General features: G+C 40.0%; 1 protein-coding gene across 1 annotated transcript; it reads left to right on the top strand.

The window, feature by feature from the left end:
• The first annotated feature begins 6 nt into the window (after nucleotides 1–6).
• TYW3 (tRNA-yW synthesizing protein 3 homolog) lies at nucleotides 7–22,536 on the top strand. The gene is made up of 6 exons (XM_019957258.2): nucleotides 7–265; nucleotides 4,224–4,304; nucleotides 7,142–7,240; nucleotides 7,459–7,530; nucleotides 10,253–10,386; nucleotides 22,055–22,536. The coding sequence occupies exons 1-6, from the start codon at nucleotides 92–94 to the stop codon at nucleotides 22,269–22,271; spliced, it is 777 nt and encodes a 258-aa protein (XP_019812817.2). The 5' UTR covers nucleotides 7–91; the 3' UTR covers nucleotides 22,272–22,536.
• The last annotated feature ends 194 nt before the right edge of the window (nucleotides 22,537–22,730 follow it).

Raw genomic sequence — 22,730 nt, 5'->3', positions numbered from 1 at the left:
GGACCTTCCCGGCCACCATTGACGTCAATATGGCTGCCTCCAGGGAAAACAAGGCTAACGTGAAAAGTCCAGACTCTAACTCTTTCGTCGCATGGATCTTAGCGCAGAGTTCAAGAGGTGGAAGGCGCAGTGTCTGAGCAAAGCGGACCTCAGCCGGAAGGGCAGTGTGGACGAGGACGTGTTAGAGATTGTGCAGCTCCTAAATGGGCAAGAACAGTTTTTCACCACCAGTTCCTGCGCTGGCCGAATCATCCTCCTAGACGGGGTGAGGACCCTTTGTGCCCTTCCAGCCCTGCCCTGTAGTGTGCACGACGGGAACTCCTACACCCGCCCGATGTAACACCCCAACCCAGCTTGCCTAATTTGTTCTCTGATCGGTGATCTCGGTCTCTTTAAACTGACAGCGTTACTTAAACCGATGTGTCTAAAATTTTAATGTGTTTATTAATTACTTGGGAGAACTTTTAAAATACGTATTCTGATTCTATACGTCAAGGCTAGGGCATAATCTGCATTTCTTACAAGCCCCCAAATGATGCTGAAACTACTAGCCTGGGAATGATGTTGAGTTGCAAGGGTTAGAGACTTTTTTTTGTAAACACTAAGGGAATTTTAATTTTTTCAATACTAAGGAGATTTAAAGATTTTTAGTCTGGCGAGGCGGCTCCCTTCTGGTCGACAGCTCTAACAAACCATTGTTAACCAGTTGATTGCTGCTCGCTATGGTTAAGGAGTTCACTGCCTCCTAGTGGCCCACTCCATTATTACAACTCTGGTAATTTTTAGGAAGCCACGAGGGAAGCCCTTGTGTCTCAGATGATAGAGAATCCGCTTGCAGTGCGGGAGGCCTGGGTTCGATCCCTGGGTTGGGAAGATCCCCTAGCGAAGGGAAAGGCTACCCACTCCAGTATTCTGGCCTGGAGAATTCCATGGACTCTATAGTCCGCGGGGTCACAAAGAGTTGGACACAACTTTAAAACTTTAGCACCCTGCCTGGCATATTAAGTGCACTATAAAAGTTAGCTGTGTATTCACTTTAACATTAAGATTGAATTCAGAGCTTGCAAGACACCATGCTTGTAAACTCATTCTTTAGATCTCTCACTGACAGGTCATGTGAATGTCTCCCAAGTTAGCAGGGTCTATTCATTCTTATTTGCTTCCATTGCTTGGCTTGCTTTCTCTCTCTTCCCTCATTTCTCCTGCCCTGTCTTATCTGAATTTACGCAGTGATTTCCTAACAGGTCACTGAACTACCAGTCTCCCTACTCCAAACCAAGTTACACGCTGGTAACAGATTCCCCTTTATAAAGCACAGTTTGTGTGTGTCACTCATCTGTGCTGAAATACTTTGTGCTTTGTTGTGTTTAGTCACTCAGTCGTGTCCAACTCTTTGCAACCTCATGAACTGTAGCCCGGCCAGGCTTCTCTGTCCGTGGGGATCCTCCAGGCAAGAATACTGGAGTAGGTTGCCATGCCCTCCTCCAGGGGATCTTCCCAACCCAGGGATGGAACCCAGGTCTCCCGCATTGCAGGTGGATTCTTTACTGTCAGAGCCACCAGGGAAGCCCTGGTGTTCTTCAGCTGTTTTTCCCCTCTGACTCTTCATCTTAAGCTGGTCACTGAAACTGAACTATTCTCTTTTTCCTCTTACATTTATCTGCCTTTGTTCATCTTTATTTTTCCTGAAATGTTTACCTCCATCTTTGCATATCTGAGACACACCTCCCCAAACTCCCCTTTCCTACCTGAGCACACACACACACGTCCACTTGGAAGCAATGACTACTTCTTCTGAACTACCTTTAGGACTTTTTCCTGAACATCTTTTCATTATATGTGTTACCTTATACCTTGTTTCACTTTGCCTTATTTCTGGAAGAATTTGGATCAACTTACAAGTAGGCATTACAAGAAGGAAAATAAAAAGTGAGAAAATCTGGATAAAAGGAGCGTAGATAAGACAAAGCAGAAATGGCATTAGTCCTGAAAATATATCACTAGACTGTTAATTTGCTAGAGGTGGGTCACACATTTGGTTGTAAGATTTAGGGCAGCCAGCATTAGATCAGAAACATCAGTCCCTGACTGAGGTCATTCAGTGAAAACAGATCAGTTATTTGGAGAAGCACAACACTTCTCCATTCCAAAGCCAGATGGCAAAGTCTCCTGTGTTCCTAATGTATAAAAGTCACCTTGTAGAAGTATGATGATTGATTTATTTACATGAAACACAGCATGACTATATTTTAATACACAACCAAAATATAAAACATCATAGTAAATTGACAGTAAAATATGGTATTTCATTTTCATTGCCTGACAAATGGTTAACCTTAGTCATAAATGAGCTCTTGGAAACCAGTAACAAAGACATTGATAAACCAAGATGAATAAAACAAAAAGAAGAAGAAGAAGAAAATGAAATAACACGAGTGACTAGTAAGGATTAAGCATAAGAAGATGACTGAGTTGAACAGTAGCAAACAAAAAGCAATTTCTTTACAATACCATATTTGGATCTGACCTGGGCCTCCTGCATTGCAGGTGAATTCTTTACTGTCTGAGCCACCAGGGAAGCCCAATATTAACATTTGTACAGTTTTAGGAAACATACCCACATAAACACTGGGGGCCAAGATTGATGAAATCCCCTCTGTATAGTAGGGGGAAATCTATTATAGTTTAGACTCAAAACAATAAATTTTGGATATTTTTAGTCCTAGCAGTTCCAATTTGTTGGAATTATTTCAATAAGTTAGTTGGAAAAAATTACAGTTTATATATAAACCATGTTTACTGCATAGAAAGTGCATGTGGTTTCCTGTATCCTTTCTCAGCTGTCCTTGAGGATAGGATCTGTTTATATTTATTGTTGTTGTTCAGTCGCTCAGTCAAGTCAGACTCTGCGACCCCGTGGACTGCAGTAAGCCAGGCTTCCCTGTCCTTCCCCGTCTCCCAGAGCTTGCTGAAACTCACATCCATTGAGTCAGTAATGCTATCTTACCATCTCATCCTCTGCTGCCCTCTTCTCTTTTTGCCTTCAATGTTTCCCAGCATCAGGGTCTTTTGTAATGAGTCAGTTCTAAACATTAGGTGGCCAAAGTATTGGAGCTTCAGTTTCAGCATCAGTCCTTCCAATGAATATTTAGGACTGACTGCCTTTAGGATTGACTCGTTTGATATCCTTGCTGTTCAAGGGATTCTCAAGAGTGTTCTCCAAAACCACAGCTAGAAAGCATAGTTCTTTGGCACTCAGCCTTCTTTATGGTCCAACTCTCATGTCCATACATGACTACTGGAAAAATCATAGCTTTGACTATGCGGACCTTTGTTGGCAAAATAATGTCTCTGCTTTTTAATATGCTGTCTAGGTTTGTCATAGCTTTTCTTCTGTTTATATACAAAGCACCTAATAGAACTTGACAAATAAACATTTTTACAGTTAATAAGCAAAGAATACTGGTAAAATATTTGCCTTCTTGAAATTCTGAACTTTCAGTCTTAGCTCTTTGGTGCTCTTTGGTGCTACATATGAAGTCTAATCCAGAGGTCACAAATTTATGCCTATAGTGACTAGGGACATAGAAAGGTATGAACAGATCAGGCATCAGTAAAAACTGGTAGGTCCTGTGTGGGACTGAAACAGTGCTTTCTTACAAAAGGAATTTTAAAAAATGTTTTTAATGTTCTGCTAATCGTATAAAACAGCTAGAGTACAACTTAGGGGCTACTAGTGTACAACCCCTTGTAATAATACCTTTTCTCCTAACAAAAACAAGACCATATTTCAGGAAATGTTAAGTATTTTTATCTTAATAAACAAATTACTTTCTTTCTATCTCAAATAATTTCATTTCATTTTTGTTTTATGTTTAATTTTGCCCAAAAGCCTATTCAGTTGTTCTTAGTGATTCCTAATTCTTAGGAGAAAGCCTAAAATGGGCTTCCCTGATGGCTCAGACGGAAAAGAATCCTCCTGCAGTGTGGGAGACCTGGGTTGGATCTCTGGGTTGGGAAGATCTCCTGGAGAAGGGCATGGCAACCTACTCTAGTATTCTTGCCTGGAGAATCCCCACGGACAGAGAAGCCTGGGATCGCCTAAGAGTTGGACACGACTGAGTGACTAAGAACAGCACAAGCACGAAATATGCTACACATTGTACTTCTTATTTTCTAAATATTATGTGACTAACTTAAATTATGTTATTTTTTCATTTTAGAGTGTAAATGGCTCTGAGGTTCAGAAACAAAACTGTTGCTGGCTCCTGGTTACACACAAAGCCTGTGTGAAAGATGATGTGGTAAGTTTTTATATGTAAATTTAGAAATAAACTTTAATTCACAGTCACTTTAAATATATATGAAAAGAATAGAAAATTCAATTTATGTGCACAATTTTAATGACTGCAGATTACAAGGCCTAAAGAGCACTCATTACAATGGCTATTTTTTTAGTTGTGGGAGACTGCTGTCTATGCTGTATTATTTAGTTCCCTAAAATAAAATGTTTAGGTGCATTCATATAAATTTATATTAGTCAGGCGTTTTACATTACCGGCTCAGGCGCTTAAATGTTGTCTTCAGAGTACTCACTCAGTCTCCTCTGGGTACTGGTTCTCTCTGTATGTTTGCATTTCTCTTCTGCTGCAGATAATCTTTGTGGTGGGAAAGATAGCTGCCAGCAACCCCAGCAGAAAAAGGTTCACTTTTAAGATCCATGCATTATTTCCAAAGGATTCTGAGTCATCCTGCCTGGTGAGGTGTTCTCCGCCAAGATGAGTTATCTTTGCCAGTAGAATAGAATGCTCTCCTTGATCAGACCCAGGCACTCATTGTCTGATATTATATAGTGGGAGCCATGAGCGACAGGGTCACAACTGACAGTCGCACCAGAATCAAATGATGTGAAGGAGGGAGAACGGTGCAGGTAGGTTAGGCAGACAGAAGTAACAACTACCTTGTCCAGATTCTGTTGTTGTTCAGTCATCAAGTCATGTGCGACTCTTTGTGACCCCGTGGACTGCAACACACCAGGCTTCCCTGTCCTTCACCATCTCCCAGAGCTTGCTGAAACTCATGTCCATTGAGTCGGTGATGCCATCCAACCATCTGTCGTCCCCTTCTCCTGCCTTCAATCTTTCTAGCATCAGGGTCTTTTCCATGAGTCAGTTCCTCCCATCAGGTGGCCAAAGTATTGGAGTTTCAGCTTCAGCATCAGTTCTTCCAATGAGTATTCAAAACTGATTTCCTTTAGGATTGACTGGTATGATCTCCTTACAGTCCAAGAGACTCTCAAGAGTCTTCTCCAACACCACAGTTCAAAAGCATCAATTCTTTGGAGCTCAGTTTTCTTTATTGTCCAGTTCTTACATCCATATATGACTATTGGAAAAAGCATAGCTTTGACTAGACAGACCTTTGTAGGCAAAGTAATGTCTCTGCTTTCTAATATGCTGTCTAGGTTGGTCATAACTTTTCTTCCAGGGAGCAAGCGTCTTTTAATTTCATGGCTACATTCATTGTTCACAGTGATTTTAGAGCCCAAGAAAATAAAGTCTTTCACTATTTCTCTTGTTCCCCATCTATATGCCCTGAAGTGATGGGACCAGATGCCATGATCTTTGTTTTTTGAATGTTGCGTTTTAAGCCAGCTTTTTCACTCTCCTCTTCCACCTTCATCAAGAGGCTTTTTAGTTCCTCTTCACTTTCTGCCATAAGGGTGGTGTATCATCTGTATATCTGAGATTGTTGATATTTCTCCCAGCAATCTTGAGTCCAGCTTGTGATTCATCCAGCCCAGCATTTCACATGATGTACTCTGCCTATAAGTTAAATAAACATGGTGACAATATACAGCCTTGACATACTCCTTTCCCAATTTTGAACCAGTCTGTTGTTCCATGTTCAGTTCTGACTGTTGCTTCTTGACCTGCATGCAGATTTCTTAGGAGGCAGGTTAGGTGATCTGGTATTCCCATCTCTAACAATTTTCCACAGTTTGTTGTGATCCACACAGTCAAAGGGTTTAGCATAGTTAATGAGGCAGAAATAGATGTTTTTCTGGAATTCCCTTGCATTTTCTGTGATCCAATAGATGTTGGCAATTTGATCTCTGGTTCCTCTGCCTTTTCTAAATCCAGCTTGAACATCTGGAAGTTCTCGGTTCACATAATAGATTCTAGCTGAAGCATAATAATACATGTGTCTCAATCTTCAATCTAACAACAAAGCATTTAGACAGATCTAGTACGGTCTTTCAGAGAAGGCAATGGCAACCCACTCCAGTACTCTTGCCTGGAAAATCCCATGGACGGAAGAGCCTGGTAGGCTGCGGTCCATGGGGTCGCTAAGAGTCAGGTACGACTGAGCAACTTCACTTTCACTTTTTACTTTCATGCATTGGAGAAGGAAATGGCAACCCACTCCAATGTTCTTGCTTGGAGAATCCCAGGGACAGGGGAGCCTAGTGGGCTGCCGTCTGTGGGGTTGCACAGAGTCGGACACGACTGAAGTGACTTAGCAGCAGCAGCAGCAGCAGCAGTACAGTCTTTCAGAGAAGGCAATGGCAACCCACTCCAGTACTCTTGCCTGGAAAATCCCATGGACGGAGGAGCCTGGTAGGCTGCAGTCCTTGGGATCGCTAAGAGTCGGGCATGACTGAGCGACTTCACTTTCACTTTTCACTTTCATGCATTGGAGGAGGAAATGGCAACCCACTCCAGTGTTCTTGTCTGTAGAATCCCAGGGAGGGGGAGCCTGGTGGGCTGCCATCTATGGGGTCGCACAGAGTCGGACACGACTGAAGTGACTTAGCAGCAGCAGCAGCAGCAGTACAGTCTTTACATTCCATATTCATTAAAAATATAAAGTAAATAGTTTACTTGTTTGAGGTATGGTTTGAAAGAATGCCACAGATAGTTTATGAGAGGATTAGAAATCAAGTCTCTTAAAAGAATAAGCAGATGAATGAGTTTTGGAGAAAGAGATCCAAGAAAGCAGAGTGAAAAGTTACTGTGGAAGAACGATGCAGAATGAGTGTGAAAGTTCCTTGGAAATATTGAAGGAACATAGGATAAAGGGTCACCAAGGAATAGGATCATGTATTTGTGTCTAATCCTAATATTTTCCGTATATTTAGATTGTGGCCCTGCAGAAAGCGAAGGGCGATGCCATTTTGAAATTCGAGCCACTTGTTCTTCACGTGCAGTGTCGACAGTTGCAGGATGCACAGATTCTGGTAAAATTTTGTGATTATACTTGAATTTATAGGTATATGAGTAGATTTAGTTTGGAACTTTAACTCTTCTACCACAATTAATGCAATGCTCGTTTAATCAACTAATGTTTTATCTAATTATAGATTTGAGGTTATATTATGTTTCAGCAGTTTGTAGAGCTAAAGTGTTTATCTGGTTAGCCAGATGATCAGAATTTAACAAATTTATTTTCTTACAGCATTCAGTGGCAATAGATTCTGGCTTCAGGAACTCCGGCATAACTGTGGGAAAGAGAGGAAAGACTATGCTGGTAAGGTACCTTTTGGTAAAAAGCAATTCTTTGATCATGAAGTAATCCAGATTATCAAATAACCTTCTACTCAAATCGTCCTGCCATTCCCTGCTCAGAAATCTTCAGTGACTGTTCTGTACAGGGCAAAGTCCAGAGTTCTTAGCTTTACACCTGAGGCCTTATAATATTCCCCTCCACTTACTTTTCTGCTTCCTTGGTGCCTCAGATGGTAAAGAATCCGCCTGAAATGAAGACCTGGTTTTGATCCCTGGGTTGGGAAGATCCTCTGGAGAAAGAAATGGCAACCCACTCCAGTATTCTTGGCTGGAGAATCCCATGGGCAGAGGAGCCTGATGGGCAACAGTCCATGGCGTCGCAAAAGAGTCAGACACGACTGAGCGATTAACACATACACCACTTATTTTTAACCTGATTCTCTTTGGCCTCCACATTCTGAATAGTCACGGCCCAATTTAATGAGCACCATGATGTATTGCAAAGAATCACAGATGGGCCCTAAAGTCCTCTACAGGGATCCATCAGGGACTGAACTTTTTCAGCTGTGTCAGGGATCTATCAAATTGCTGCCCTAGGGCCACATCCAGCCCACGGGAGACTAGTTCCAGTACCCCTGTTTGATGAATTGCTGTCTAAGGTTGCTTTTGTGCTACAATGGCAGACATCATATGGCCTGCAAAGTTGAACATATTTACTATCTATCCTTTTACAGAAAAAGTCTGCCATCCCCTGGACTAGAGGATCTTTAAACTTCCTTGCAAGTCCCACAGCCTTTCTGAGTCCTTTCCTGGCCAAGCCAGCCCCTAGTGACTTTTGCCCTCTCCTGCAGTAGCTACTGTTCGTGTTTACTGTTTGGCAATGTGCACATTGTTTGCTTTTGTAGTGTTTCCGATTGTCTTCCATTCTAGCTCCCAAGACTTCCCAATTTTCTATCTATTTTTAACAAATAACCTGCTTTCCAAAAAGAGGTGGCTTACGAAAGAAGACATCTGTATAGCATGAGGAAACAGAAAAGCAAAGTTCATGGTACTGATTTGAGTCCACATCTCCCTCCCCACTATGTACATCTGGTGGCCCGAGCAAAAACAGAACCACTCTTCCACCTTTCTCTCCTTTGTCTTCTATATTAAGTTAGTGACAGATCTGTCACATCTACCTCTAAGTCCTCACTCCGGACTGCACCTCTCCCAGCCCTCTTCCACTGCCCCTACTCAAGCCCTCTTCATCTCTCACCTCTGTCTTTACAGCAGTCTCCTGCCTGGTCCTCGTCCTCCCCATCTTTTCCTTCAGTCCCTCTAGCCAGTAGTGTCAGAATGCCCGTTTTAAAGAAGTCAAGGTCACCTGGTATTTTCTCTGACTTTCAAGACCTTATATACTTAAACTATTTTGCATCTACCTTATCTATGCTCATGTTCCACTAGCATGCTTCCACGCCAGCCAGATAAAATGCTGTTGGTCATTTCCCGAATGTATTATGCTTTTCGTGTCCTGTTACTATAGAAAAGTTCTTTCTCTGGCTGAATGCTCCCCTTCTCCCATTTTTACATCTGGTGAAATTATATGTATGCTTTAAAATCCCATAAAACCACCACCTGTCTCAGTCAGTTGCTCCTCTTCTACTGAATACGTTTCCTTAGTATTTTGTGTGTGTGTGTGTGTGGCACATGCGTGCGTGCACACGCACATTTATGTGTTTCTTCTTAGTACCGTGTTGGATTGTGATTCTTTGTTCACTTGGTTTTTTGTTCAGACGTGTTAGCTGTCTTTTAGATGGGGACCATGTGTATTCATCGGAGAAGGCAATGGCGCCCCACTCCAGTACTCTTGCCTGGAAAATCCCATGGACAGAGGAGCCTGGTGGGCTGCAGTCCATGGGGTCTCGAAGAGTCGGACACGACTGAGCGACTTCCCTTTCACTTTTCACTTTCCTGCATTGGAGAAGGAAATGGCAACCTACTCCAGTGTTCTTGCCTGGAGAATCCCAGGGACGGTGGAGCCTGGGGGGCTTCTGTCTATGGGGTCGCACAGAGTTGGACACGACTGAAGTGACTTAGCAGCAGTAGTAGCAGCATGTGTATTCATCCTATATCTTCATACCTTCTGTGGGGCCTGGATAATTGCAGACATTCAGTAAAGGCTCGTTGAATGAATTTTTCTGCCTCATAAGAGTTTCTGTTGTTTCTGAACCTATATCCAGTGTTTGGGTTTACTGGGAACATGCTGACTGTTTCCTCAATGGGGTTACTAAGACTGGCAACCCTAAAGCATCAAGAAAGCAGCCACTTTGTGTGATGGAACAGGCCTGCTTTATCTTGTAACCACCCTGCAGAAGCAGTGCTAAGAGGCCCTTCAGCATCCAAGCCATTTTGATTTTTCCTTAAAACTTCTGTTGAGGTTTCATTTATTTTATTTAAATAGTGTATTAAAACTTCCTTAGATTTAGTGAGATTGATACTATTAAGTTTATTGGGCTCTTTGATAATATCTGCTTCTCTGAAAGACAATGTATAAAACGATTTTCTTTGCAAATGACTTTATATGATGGGAAAATCTATTTACTCTCCTTTGATTCAACTGTATTTGACTAAATTGTATCAAAGTGCAAACCTAAGTGCTGTAATGGAGCTAAACTATATATAAACACAGCCCTGAGTTGACTGTTCTTTAGTTATCTTCAGCATCTCTAGTACATAAGTCATCCAATCTAAATTGTTCCTTGTAGGCTGTCCGGAGCACACATGGCTTAGAAGTTCCTTTAAGCCATCAAGGAAAACTGATGGTGACAGAGGAATATATCAACTTCCTGTTAAAGATAGCAAACCAAAAAATGGAAGAAAACAAGAAGAGAATTGAAAGGTATGTTAATGATATATTTCCATGTTAGTCTTATATACCTAGGTCTTCTTTGAAAATATTAATACACATCATCTCCAGTTTATACTCCCAGCTGCTTTTATATTTGTAGCCTTATCATGAATAATAAAGATAATGAAAATAATTGATGAGAGTAGGCCAGTGGTAAGGAACCTGCCTGCCAGTGCAGGAGACATAAGAGATGCGGGTTCCATCCCTGGCTTGGGAAGATGCCTCGAGAAGGAAGTGGCAACCCACTCCAGTATTCTTGCCTGGGAAACCCCACGGACAGAGGAACCTCGTGGGGTAATGGCCACAGGGTTGCCCAGAGTCGGACACAACTGAAGAGACTCAGCACATAGTATACATAAAGGCCAAACTGCAGTGGGTACTTCATGGGGCACAAAGCGGAGGAAGCTCCGGCAGAAGAGTGGGACATGCAGCTGCCAGCACCAGGCATTAAGGAGAAACAGTCACTCAGGTGAGAGCGAAGCAGCCACAGGGACATAACTGATCCAGCCGAAGGCAGCCAGGGACATGGTACACTCTGCCCCCGGGATGGGACCTACTGAAGATTACTTAAAATCTCCTTTTGAGGAGAACAGCCTGGTTAATTTTAATCTGATAAATATTTTATACCTCTGGCTAGATCAGAACTCAGCTCTTGTCATGAATTAGATTTGAATTGGCATAATTGTCCCAGTCAGAAGGATTATGGCTGTCCGTGCACATCTTTATATTTCCCTTGTTTCTGCTTGATTAATTTTACATTACTCTTTCTCAACTTTTTCCTCAGAATAGAATTTTTGATATAAAGAAGTGACAATTATGCTGCTTTTTATATACGAAGATAAATGCCACTAACCTACCATCAGTAAAATGTGTATTTCTGAGTTATTGAAGAAATCATCTCATTGTCATTTATTATTTCCTTTTTGCTTTCTCCCCACCCCTTTGGTCCAGAGAAGGCAATGGCACCCCACTCCAGTACTCTTGCCTGGAAAATCCCATGGACAGAGGAGCCTGGCAGGCTGCAGTCCATGGGGTCACTAAGAGTTGGACACGACTGAGCGACTTCACTTTCACTTTTCACTTTCATGCATTGGAGAAGGAAATGGCAACCCACTCAGTGTTCTTGCCTGGAGAATCCCAGGGACGGGGGAGCCTGGTGGGCTGCCGTCTATGGGGTCGCAGTCGGACACGACTGAAGAGACTTAGCAGCAGCAGCAGCAGCACTCGTTTGGTCACCTCACAACCAGTCAATCACTGCCGAAATCACTCCTGACTCATTCTTCTCTCCCCACCCTTCCTGCCACATTCTTCATTCAGGACTACTGATCTAAGAGTAGAATGTTTCCAGGGTGTCTCTCTGCTTAGCCATTCTCCGTATTACCATCAGAATCCTGTCTGTAAAATGAAAAGGAATCCTCTTGCTTAACTCGTCTGCTTAACATTCTTTAATACCTTAACATTCTTTAATACCTAGAGTTTTTTACGAAACAGCTAAAGCCAGAAGCCACTCTGGCTGCAGAGTGGCATGATGGAAAGAGGTAGAATTGGGTTCCAGAGGCAGAACCGAGTTCAAATCCTACACCCACCACAACTTAACTCTCTTGGCTTCAGTTTTCTTGTATCTGTCTTAACAATTTTAGCATATTTTAGACAGCATATATCGAATGACAGGCCCCATCTGTGTCATGTCATGATTCTTAGGATAGCCTTTCTCCTTCTTCACTGACTCATACAGAGAATAAACCTATAATTACATCAGTATCACCATCCAGGCTTTTTCAGCCAGAGCTCCTTATTTGAACCATAAAATTAACAAAATTATGCAAGTGACTATTTCTCAGTTCTCCCAGCAATGCCATATAAATTATATCAGCCAAGATACATTGGAGATAAGTTAATTAATTCATGACATATTGTGGCTGTCTGTGGGCATTAAAAGTGATTTCAAGAAAGTAACTGAAGGTACCCAGCCATTCCACCAGGCTGCTGCTATTGCTGCTAAGTCACCTCAGTCGTGTCCGACTCTGTGCGACCCCATAGACGGCAGCCCACCAGGCTCCACTGTCCCTGGGATTCTCCAGGCAAGAACACTGGAGTGGGTTGCCATTTCCTTCTCCAATGCATGAAAGTGAAAAGTGAAAGTGAAGTCGCTCAGTTGTGTCCGACTCTTAGCGACCCCATGGACTATAGCCTACCAGGCTCCTCCGTCCATGGGATTTTCCAGGCGAGAGTACTGGAGTGGGTTGCCATTGCCTTCTCCATTCCACCAGGCTACAGAGTTTGAACTGTACATAGGTATTTATTGGTGGTTTTTCAGTTGCTAAGTCGTGTCTACCTCTTTGCAACCCCATGGACTGCAGTGTGCCAGGCTGCAGTATTTATTGGTACCATTCCAAAAGTTGGCTACATTTGTTAGTATTCTAACTGTGAGACTGTTGGTGAAAAAGTAGGAGGTAGGAAATCAGTTTCTGTTTTCTTACTTGAATTTCAACAAGATTATAAATATAGCCCAGGATGAACTAACTATACACCTGGTGAAGTTAATTGAGCCACGTTCACCAACTATAAAATCAAATTATGCTTTAAATCCATTGACTCAAAAATATGTTTTGAGATTATAGTGTGCATGCTGCTATCAAGAGAGTCATGCTCATCATATAAAATCAGTGAAAAATTAAAGAAGGGTAAAAAGTGTCTTAAGATACTGATTAGAAGATTACATGTGAATTCAGAAAGAGTGAACAAATTAGGGAGCTCCTTGGGGAACAGCTGTATATTCAACCAAATGCAGAAAAAGAGCTACTCTTCTGATGTGGAAAAGAGAAAAATTAAACACTGGAGGTGATGAGTTCTGCAATCAGATGTTGAGTATAAAATTGGTTTGTCATGGGACCAAAGTTTCACAATTCAAACAGCTGTAATAAGAGAAGTTTTAAAAGTCAGAATCCTAATGAGTAGCATTCTAGCAACAAGAAATATTCTTGAAATGTGATAATCAAAAGTTAAAATATTATTTTAATAGCAAGAGGTCTCTTTCATAAAAAACGGTTCCCAAGCCCACTTCTTCATGGGAAGAGTAAGATAATCTCATCTATAATGATTTCCAGGTGAAACATGGGAATTTTGGAGGTTTATTTACCAATTACAAGAGGAGGGCTTGTAGCTGTTAATAAGAGATCAAGACTGACTTAGATTGGATGAAATTAGCCATGTTCCTCTTCTCACCACCTGTGTAATAAGAAAATAAATGTTAAATAAAATGTAGAATAAAAAGTCCAAGTATATTGGCATATAATATTGATAAAAATTAAGCAAATTAGAGCAAAAAAGTAAATATTTCTAATGGTTGGTTTTTTGGTTTTTACTTTTTTATGGTAAAATATACATAACATAAAATTCACAATTTTAGCCATTATACAGTTCACTGGCATCCTTTCCTCAACATCCTTGCCAACACTTGTCTTTTGTTTTGTTTTGATAAGTGCCATCCTGGCAGGTGTGAGGTGATATCTCATTATGATTTTGATTTGCATTTCCTTGATGATTAATGACATTGAGCATTTTTCTTACACCTGTTGGTAAGCATTTGTGTGACATCACTTTGCTACTTTCCTTCCGGTGCTTTTTCTTAGCTTCCTTCTGGGTTTCTCTTGTTATTCTACCTATTGGTTAAATACTATTGTTCTCTAAGATTCCTCCCATGGCCCATTGCTTTAGCTTCCCCAGACACTGGTTGCTAAGACGCTTCAGTCATGTCCGACTCTGTGAGACCCTATGGACTGCAGCACTCCAGGCCCCTCTGTCCATAGGGATTCTCCAGGCAAGAGTACTAGAAGTGGATGCCCTTCTCCAGGGGAATCTTCCCAACTCAGGGATTGAACCCACATCTCTTATGCCTCCTGCATTGGCAGGAGGGTTCTTTACCATTACCGGCACCTGCGGTAGATCTTCCAAATATCTCCCAAGTTCTGGGCCCATATATCTAGTAACCTATTGAACATATCTAACCAAATATCCCAGCAGCCTTTCCTTAATATCTTATCTTAGTCTCAACCTTTTTTAACAATTTCCTTGGTTCAGAGTCTTAACATTTACAAACATTATTACTGTTATGCCTCAGTGCAAAGAGAAATGTGAACCATATTGAATTACACTTATTTAATTGCATGTATGTCTTTTTCCCCCACCTCAAGATGGTCACCTTTTAAATAGGACTAACTCCCCCCACACACAGATACCAACCAAACACATGTCCATACATACCCACACTTTAAATATCTCTTATCCTAAAACTTTATAGAGTAGAAACCCAATAACTTTATTGAATTAATCATAAATAATAAAGGAACTTAAAAGTCAATACATTATATTGAGCTCCCCAAAGGCAAGTATAGTTTCTTATCATTTTCTGAGTGTCTGGTAGGAAAACAGTGGTTAATAAATGCTTGCTGAATTTATTTGACAGACTTGTTCTAACAGTAGTGCTACTTAAAAAAAAATAGTGCTACTTTTATGGCTTCACAGACTTAAGGTCATTATTCTGGAAGACATGTAAGATGGCTTACTGATGGGGCTACCAGAATAGACCTGCTACACAGTCTGGGTAAGAAGTAACAGGACTCTAAGTAGCAAGGTGAATGGGAATGATCCTGCAGAGCATAATCCTAACGTGGCAGCAGATAGAAATGAGGGTAGAGGAGGAGGAGGAGTCAAGTCTTACTTTTTTTAATGGAAATAAAGCTGGTAAATAAATAACTCACACAATTCTCTATATACTTATGGTCAGAGAAGTAAGTAATATAAAGGGAAAACATACATTTTCTGGTAGTTTCTCCTTGGATGTCCTCTCCCCTCAGTTTTTCCTCTCATAATTCCTCTCTGTGCCAGAAGAGGGAGGAATTCACCTCACCAGCTCCCATTCATCCTTGCGATTCAGCCCAGGCTTTGGGTTTTTTTTCCCCACGGAGGATTTCTTGATCTTTCTTGGAGCTGAGTGCCCCATGTTCTCCTGTTTTATCTTAGCTTTTTCGTGGCACATTGAATGTATCTTTACAGCTCTGCCGCTCCCATCAAACCCTGAGCTCCCTGAGGGCTCAGGCCATCTCTTACTTGTTTTAGCACCTGGCACAGGTTCTGTCACATACGTTTTTTAATAAAATGCTAGAGTTTAAAATCAGTTAAAAATCCAAATACATAATATATGAGAATAGTCTTCTTTTGTTATTTGTGAATAATAGAAGCCTAAAAGGGTGTGAGGGCTTCCCCAGTGGCTCAGGGTTACAAGAATCCACCTGAAACACAGCAGATGCGAGTTCAGTCCCTGGGTTGGGAAGATCCCCTGGCAACCCACTCCAGTACTCTTGCCTGGAGAAGCAGTCCATAGCATTACAGAGTCAGACACAACTGAAGCAACTTTACACACATGCACGCATGCAAAAGGACATGAAGTTGTGCTTAAGATTTCATTAATTGTATGTTCCTATTTAAGAAGTCAGAAATACCAGCTTTTTATTGCCCATGGTCCCCTAACTGATCTGAAGAACAAAAATTCGTTTTCCCAGAGCTGGTCTGAAAAGTTCTGTCATGAAGAGAACTATATACAAGTTGCTCTGTGTCATGATAATCTTGACTACAGAGGTGGAAAAACGGAAGACAACTTGCTTTTCTTTGGAGAGGAGCAGAAAAAGAGTTGCCTGAGCATGTATTTCTTTTTATTCTCCCAGCTCTTTTTGTTGCCTTTGAAAGTTGAGAAAAATATACTTTGAGAATCTGGCTTTGGAATGCTGTGTAAAGGGTCATAGCATGAGAAGAAAACATGTAATTGAGAAACAAATTTCTGACTTATTGAGTAAGATAGTTTCCCAAAGGACATTTTAAAAGTTCCCTTAACAAAGAAAAAAAAGTAGTTGAAATTGTATTCTTGGCTCTCAACACGGAAAAGGTCTTTGTTCCTTTTTACCACTTTTTTCTTTGGTCCCCCAAGGATTATAGCTTTGAATTCTTAGGTTGTTTAATGGAAGATTAGAAGTAACACACCCATTCCTCTTTAATTACCTTTTTAGTGTGGTCAACAAGGTATTTTACACAGCTGTTAATTCGCTGTGCTCATAAAAGAGGAATTTAATCTTATCTTTAATTTTCTAGGAATACAGTAGAATCCAGAGAAAAGACCTGGTTACCTAAGTTTAAAGAGCAGGGTTGGGGAGAGACTGATAGAAGAGAATGTTGAACATCATGAATAGCCTCTTATGATCAGATAAGGGTGATTCATACCGTTTTGTAGCATGCTTAGATTTGTTTTAGATAAAGCAAGTCATTCTACTGAGGCATTTTTAAAAACTATGCTATATAGGCAGTGTGGAAAATGAGAAGAAAACCAATCATTGAAGTCACCCAGGATAATGGCAAGACCTGGAGACAAAGATCAGGCCAAGTGTAGAAGTTTTCATGAGTGTAAAGGACTGAACAGAATATTGGTACATAATCTGAGGGGTTGATAAAGGAGTTTAGTCTGGAAAAGTATTGGTAAGGCAGGTGAATTCTTACCTTATCGTTCACCTCTCTGGTGGGCAGGATACTGAAAGAGTAAGCATTCTCCACTTGACAGGAATGCAGGCAGTGGTGTGTTTGTGGGGAACCAGGTTTCAGTTAAGCAAGGATATAAGGAATACATTAAATGAAAAGGTTGTGACCATGTTATGGGATCTAAAATAAATATCAGTTTAAAATTTTCAAAACCTTTTGCTCTAATTCGTAAAGTACTGTTTTCTCTTTCACTGTACCTCCCTCTTTGAGATTGATTTATTCATTCTAGAAATACCATTTAGCCCTAGTTATCTGCCAAGAATGGTGATAAATATCAAGATGTATAGTGGTGATTACATAAGTTCTTAAAATATGGATAGGAAATGTGGTAATCATGTTAGGTATATCTTAGCATTGTGTGAAGTATTTGGGAAGAGGCAATTAGCTTGGTTTTCTAAGGGCAGTTTTAGAGCTTTTGCAAGTGGAACTTAGCCTGTTTATTGAATTAAAATAAAGAACATAATTGGCTCAGATAGCAATCTATCCTGTAGATGTCAAAAACTTCCTGTCATAATCTCCCATTATAATAGGATATAAGAGCATGATGGAAAAGGGAATGGCAAACCACTTCAGTATTCTTGCCTTGAGAAGCCCATGAACAGTATGAAAGGGCAAGAAGATATGACACTGAAAGATGAACTCCCCAGGTAGGTACCCAGTATGCTACTGAAGAAGAGTGGAGAAATAACTCCAGAAAGAAAGAAGAGATGGAGCAAAAGCGAAAACAATGCCCAGTTATGGATGGGACTGGTGATGAAATTAAGTCCAATGCTGTAAAGAACAATACTGCATAGGAATGTGGAATGTTAGGTCCGTGAATCAAGGTACATTGAAAGTGGTCGAACAGGAGAAGGCAAGGGTGAACGTCGACATTTTAGGAATCAGTGAACTAAATGGACTAGAATGGGCAAATTTAATTCAGATGACCGTTATATCTACTACTGTGGGCAAAAATCCCTTAGAAGAAATGGAATAGCCATCATAGTCAACAAGAGTCCAAAATGCAGTACTTGGATGCAATCTCAAAAAGGACATAATGATCTCTGTTTGGTTCCAAGGCAAACCGTTCAATATCACAGTAATTGAAGTCTATGCCCCAACCACTAAGGCCAAAGAAGCTAAAGTTGAATGGTTCTATGATGACCTACAAGACCTTCTAGAACTAACACCAAAAAAACATGTCCTTTTCATCATAGGGGACTGGAATGCAAAAGTACGAAGTCAAGAGATAACCTGGAGTAACACGCAAGCTTGGCCTTGGAATACAAAATGAAGGAGGACAAAGACTAACAGAGTTTTGCCAAGAGAACACTGATCATAGCAAACACCCTCTTCCAACAACACAATAGACAACTCTACACATGGACATCACCGGATGGTCAATACCAAAATCAGATTGATTTTATTTTTTGTAGCCAAAGATGGAGAAGCTCTATACAGTCAGCAAAAACAAGACCAAGAGCTAACTGTGGCTCAGATCATGAACTCCTTATTGCAAAATTTAGATTTAAATTGAAGAAAGTAGGGAAAACCACTAGACCATTCAGGTATGACCTGAATCAAATCCCTTATGATTATACAGTGAAAGTGAGAAATAGATTTAAGGGACTAGATCTGACAGAGTGCCTGATAAACTATGGACAGAGGTTCATGATATTGTACAGGAGGCAATGATCAAGATCATCTCAGAGAAAAAGAAATGCAACAAGGCAAAATGGTTGTCTGATGAGGCCTTACAAATAGCTGAGAAAAGAAGAGAAGCAAAAGGCAAAGGAGAAAAGGAAAGATATACCCATCTGAATGCAGAGTTCCAAAGAATAGCAAGGAGAGATAAGAAAGCCTTCCTCAGTCATCAGTGCAAAGAAATAGAGGAAAACAATAGAATGAGAAAGAATAGAGATCTCTCCAAGAAAATTAATGATATCAAGGGAATATTTCATGCAAAGATGGGTACAATAAAGGACAGAAATGGTATAGACTTAACAGAAGCAGAAGATACTAAGAAGAGGTGGCAAGAATACACAGAAGAGCTATACAAAAAATATCTTCATGACCCAGATAACCACGATGGTATGATCACTCACCTAGAGCCAGACATCCTGGAGTCTGAAGTCAAGAGAGCCTTTGGAAGCATCACTACGAACAAAGCTAGTGGAGGTGATGCAATTCCAATGGACCTGTTTCAAGTCTAAAAGATAATGCTATTAAAGTGCTGCACTCAGTATGCCAGCAAATTTGGAAAACTCAGCAGTGGCCACAGGACTGGAAAAGGTCAGTTTTTATTCCAATCCCAAAGAAAGGCAGTGCCAAAGAATGCTCAAAATACCTCACAATTACATTCATCTCACACGCTAGCAAACTACCGCTCAAAATTCTCTAAGCAATTCTTTAATAGGACATGATCTGAGAACTTCCATATCTTCAAGCTGGATTTAGAAAAGGCAGAGGAACCAGAGATCAAATTGCCAACATCTGTCGGATCATCGAAAAAGCAAGAGAGTTTCAGAAAATCATCTACTTCTGCTTTGTTGACTACCTCAGAACCTTTGGCTGTGTGGATCACAATAAACTGTGAAAAATTCTTCAAGAGATGAGAATACTAGGCCACCTGACCTGCCTCCTGAGAAATCTGTATGCAGGTCAATAAGCAACAGTTAGAACTGGACATGGAACAATGGACTGGATCCAAATTGGGAAAGGATCAAGGCTGTAGATTGTCACCCTGTTTATTTAACTCATGTGCAGAGTATATCATGTGAAATGCCGGGTTTGATGAAGCACAAGCTGGAATCAAGCTTGCCTGGAGAAATATCAATGACTTCAGATATGCAAATGACACCACCGTTTTGGCAGAAAGCAAAGAGTAACTAAAGAATCTTGATGAAAGTGAAAGAGGAGGGTGAAAAACCCAGCTTGAAACTCAACATTCAAGAAACTAAGATCATGGCATTTGGTCCTATCACTTCATGGCAAATAGTTGGGGAAACAATGTAAACAATAACAGATTTTATTTTCTTGGCCTCCAAAATCACTGCAGATGGTGACTGCAACCATGAAATTAAAAGATGCTTACTCCTTGGCAGAAAAGCTATGACCAACCTAGACAGCATGTTAAAAAGCAGAGACATTACCTTGTTGACAAAGGTCCTTATAGTCAAAGCTATGGTTTTTCCAGTAGTCATGTATGGATGTGAGAGTTGGACCATAAAGAAAGCTGAGCACCGTAAAATTGATGCCTTTGAACTGTGTTGGAAAAGACTTGAGAGTCCTTTGGACTGCAAGGAGATCCAACCAGTCCATCCTAAAGGAAATCAGTTCTGAATATTCATTGGAAGGACTGATGCTGAAGCTGAAACGCCAATACATTGGCTACCAGATGTGAAGGACTGACTCATTGGAAAGGACCCTGATGCTGGGAAAGACTGAAGGTAGAAGGAGAAGGAGATGACAGAGTATGAGATGGTTGGAAGGCATCACTGACTCGATGGACATGAGTTTGAGCAAGCTCTGGGAGTTGGTAATAGACAGGCAAGCCTGGTGTGCTGCAGTCTATGGAGTCCCCAAGAGTCGGACACAACTGAGCGGAACTGTTAAAAGCATGATAAGATCTCAACAATGGCAGAAGTGTTCTCAACTTTTAGATCATTTTATTTGGGACCTAGGATAACACCTCGGATGTTTACCATTTTTGTTCAGTTGTTATTTATTCACTTATTGGGCATATTTTTAACCAGGTGTGGCTGCACTGTACTCCATGCTAAGAATATAACAGAACAGATGACAAGATAAATGGAGTCCTTGGTGTCATGGAGTTTATATTCTGTAAGAATAGTCACATTTGAGAACTTAATCAGTGCCAGGGTCTGTGCTAGGTACTTACATATATAACCAACCCTCTGACAACCGTGCTAGGTACAGGATAACAGCTAGTTTTGTAAATGAGGAATTCAAGATTCAATGAGGTTGAAATTAGCAACCTCAGCTTTCCCAGTGGAGCACTGATGTGAAGCACACGGAGCAAACCAAGCCACTTGCTGCTTTCCGGTGTCTGCCAAAAATGAACACAAACCCTCCACTGGAAAAATGAGTAAAGGAGAAGAATAATTTACAGTAAAAAATTCAAATAACAATAAACAAAAAATGTTCACTTTCAAAGAAATAAAAACTTAAATAATGAGAGACCCTTATCACCTATCAAAGTCAAGCGGTTTTTGATGTAATATTCACTGTATGAATGAAGTGGTCTCAAGTTCTGCTGTTAGGAGCATATTTTTTTTTGAATACCCATTCTAGAAAACAGTATTTATCAAGAGCCTTAAATATTTATACCTTTTAACCATGTAATTACTTTCAAAGTATCTATCCTAAATAGCTAAAAACTCAGATCATATTATTTCCAAAACGTTTATAACATTGTTTATATTGGGCAAACTTGAAAATAAAGGACAGTCTAAGTGACATGATGTTATACTACCATTTAAAAGTATTATTTTGTAATTCATTTAGTGATGTGGAAAGTGTTTTCAATAAATATTAAATTTGAGAAAACAAAGTAAAACTTTGTAATATCACAATTGTATAAAAGACAGGTGTATGTATACATGGACAGATGTATTAATTCAGAATACACTCATAAACTGGAAAAAATAAAAATATTGAGAATGGTTATTTTTAGGTAATTATGTGGAGGTCATTCTGTAACTTCATATATTTTCCAAATTCTCTAAAATTGACTTCTGTTACAGTTATGATTTTTTTTTTTAAGAAAAATATTTCTGTTCTTTTTTTTACCTTTGTTTGACTCCTACATCTGGAATAGAAATTAGGTAGGATAGAGGTTGTCAAGAGGTGATTCCAATCCAGTTTTCAAGACTGTTCTTAAAGAACTGAAAATGCATTTCTTTTCATAAATAAGCAATCATAAAAACAAGAAGCACATTATTTCTGTGATTTATTTCATATCTTAAGGTTAACATGAGATACCAGATTTATGTAATTTTATGTTTGAGGTATATTTCAGTCATTTTTTTGAGAACACACAGATACATAACAGAAGTGTTTTATTTCTTTACAGGTTTTACCACTGCCTACAACATGCTTTGGAAAAAGAAACTGTTTCTACAACTTCACAACCTAAAGAAAAAGTTAATACATCATATATTCGTAAAAAAAAAAGGAACCCAGGAAAAGCACGTGGCAAACATGTTAATGAAGAACATGATAAAGAACTTGAAAATAATGACCATGATGATCCAGGAATCAGTGATACTATCTTCCCTGAAGATTACTGAGATTTGGTTCCAAAATGTCTTGGTAGAATGATGTTTCTAATAGATATTATAAAGCTGCTCTTAATAAGAGTTTGTTGAGTGTATCAGACTTTCAGAAAAGCAAGATTTAACTTTTCTCTATATTTTAGGGAAACTCTTAACTTTTCTCTATATTTTAGGGAAACTCTTAACTTTTAAAAACAACTGTGTATAATATTTACTCATATACTATCTTTTTAAATCACATAGTCATTGCAAAAATAAAATTATGATTTTTTTTAATGCCTCTAAGTTTCGGTGTCTACTTCAAAACAGAACTATAATACCATTCCAAGGGAACCTTAACATTAGGAATATTTGAGTAAAAATCATAACATTTTTCTTAGTTTTCACTTTGAAATCAACAGCTTTCAAGGGGATCACTTTGCTGCTTATTTTCCTGGAGTCCAAGGACAGGATTTTTCCTTTCTTTAGACTCTG

The sequence above is a fragment of the Bos indicus genome, chromosome 3, assembly GCF_029378745.1.
Source record: "Bos indicus isolate NIAB-ARS_2022 breed Sahiwal x Tharparkar chromosome 3, NIAB-ARS_B.indTharparkar_mat_pri_1.0, whole genome shotgun sequence".
NCBI classification, from domain to species: Eukaryota; Metazoa; Chordata; class Mammalia; order Artiodactyla; family Bovidae; genus Bos; species Bos indicus.
The sequence above is the reverse complement of the archived record's forward strand: the minus strand, read 5'-3'. Positions and strand labels throughout refer to the sequence as shown.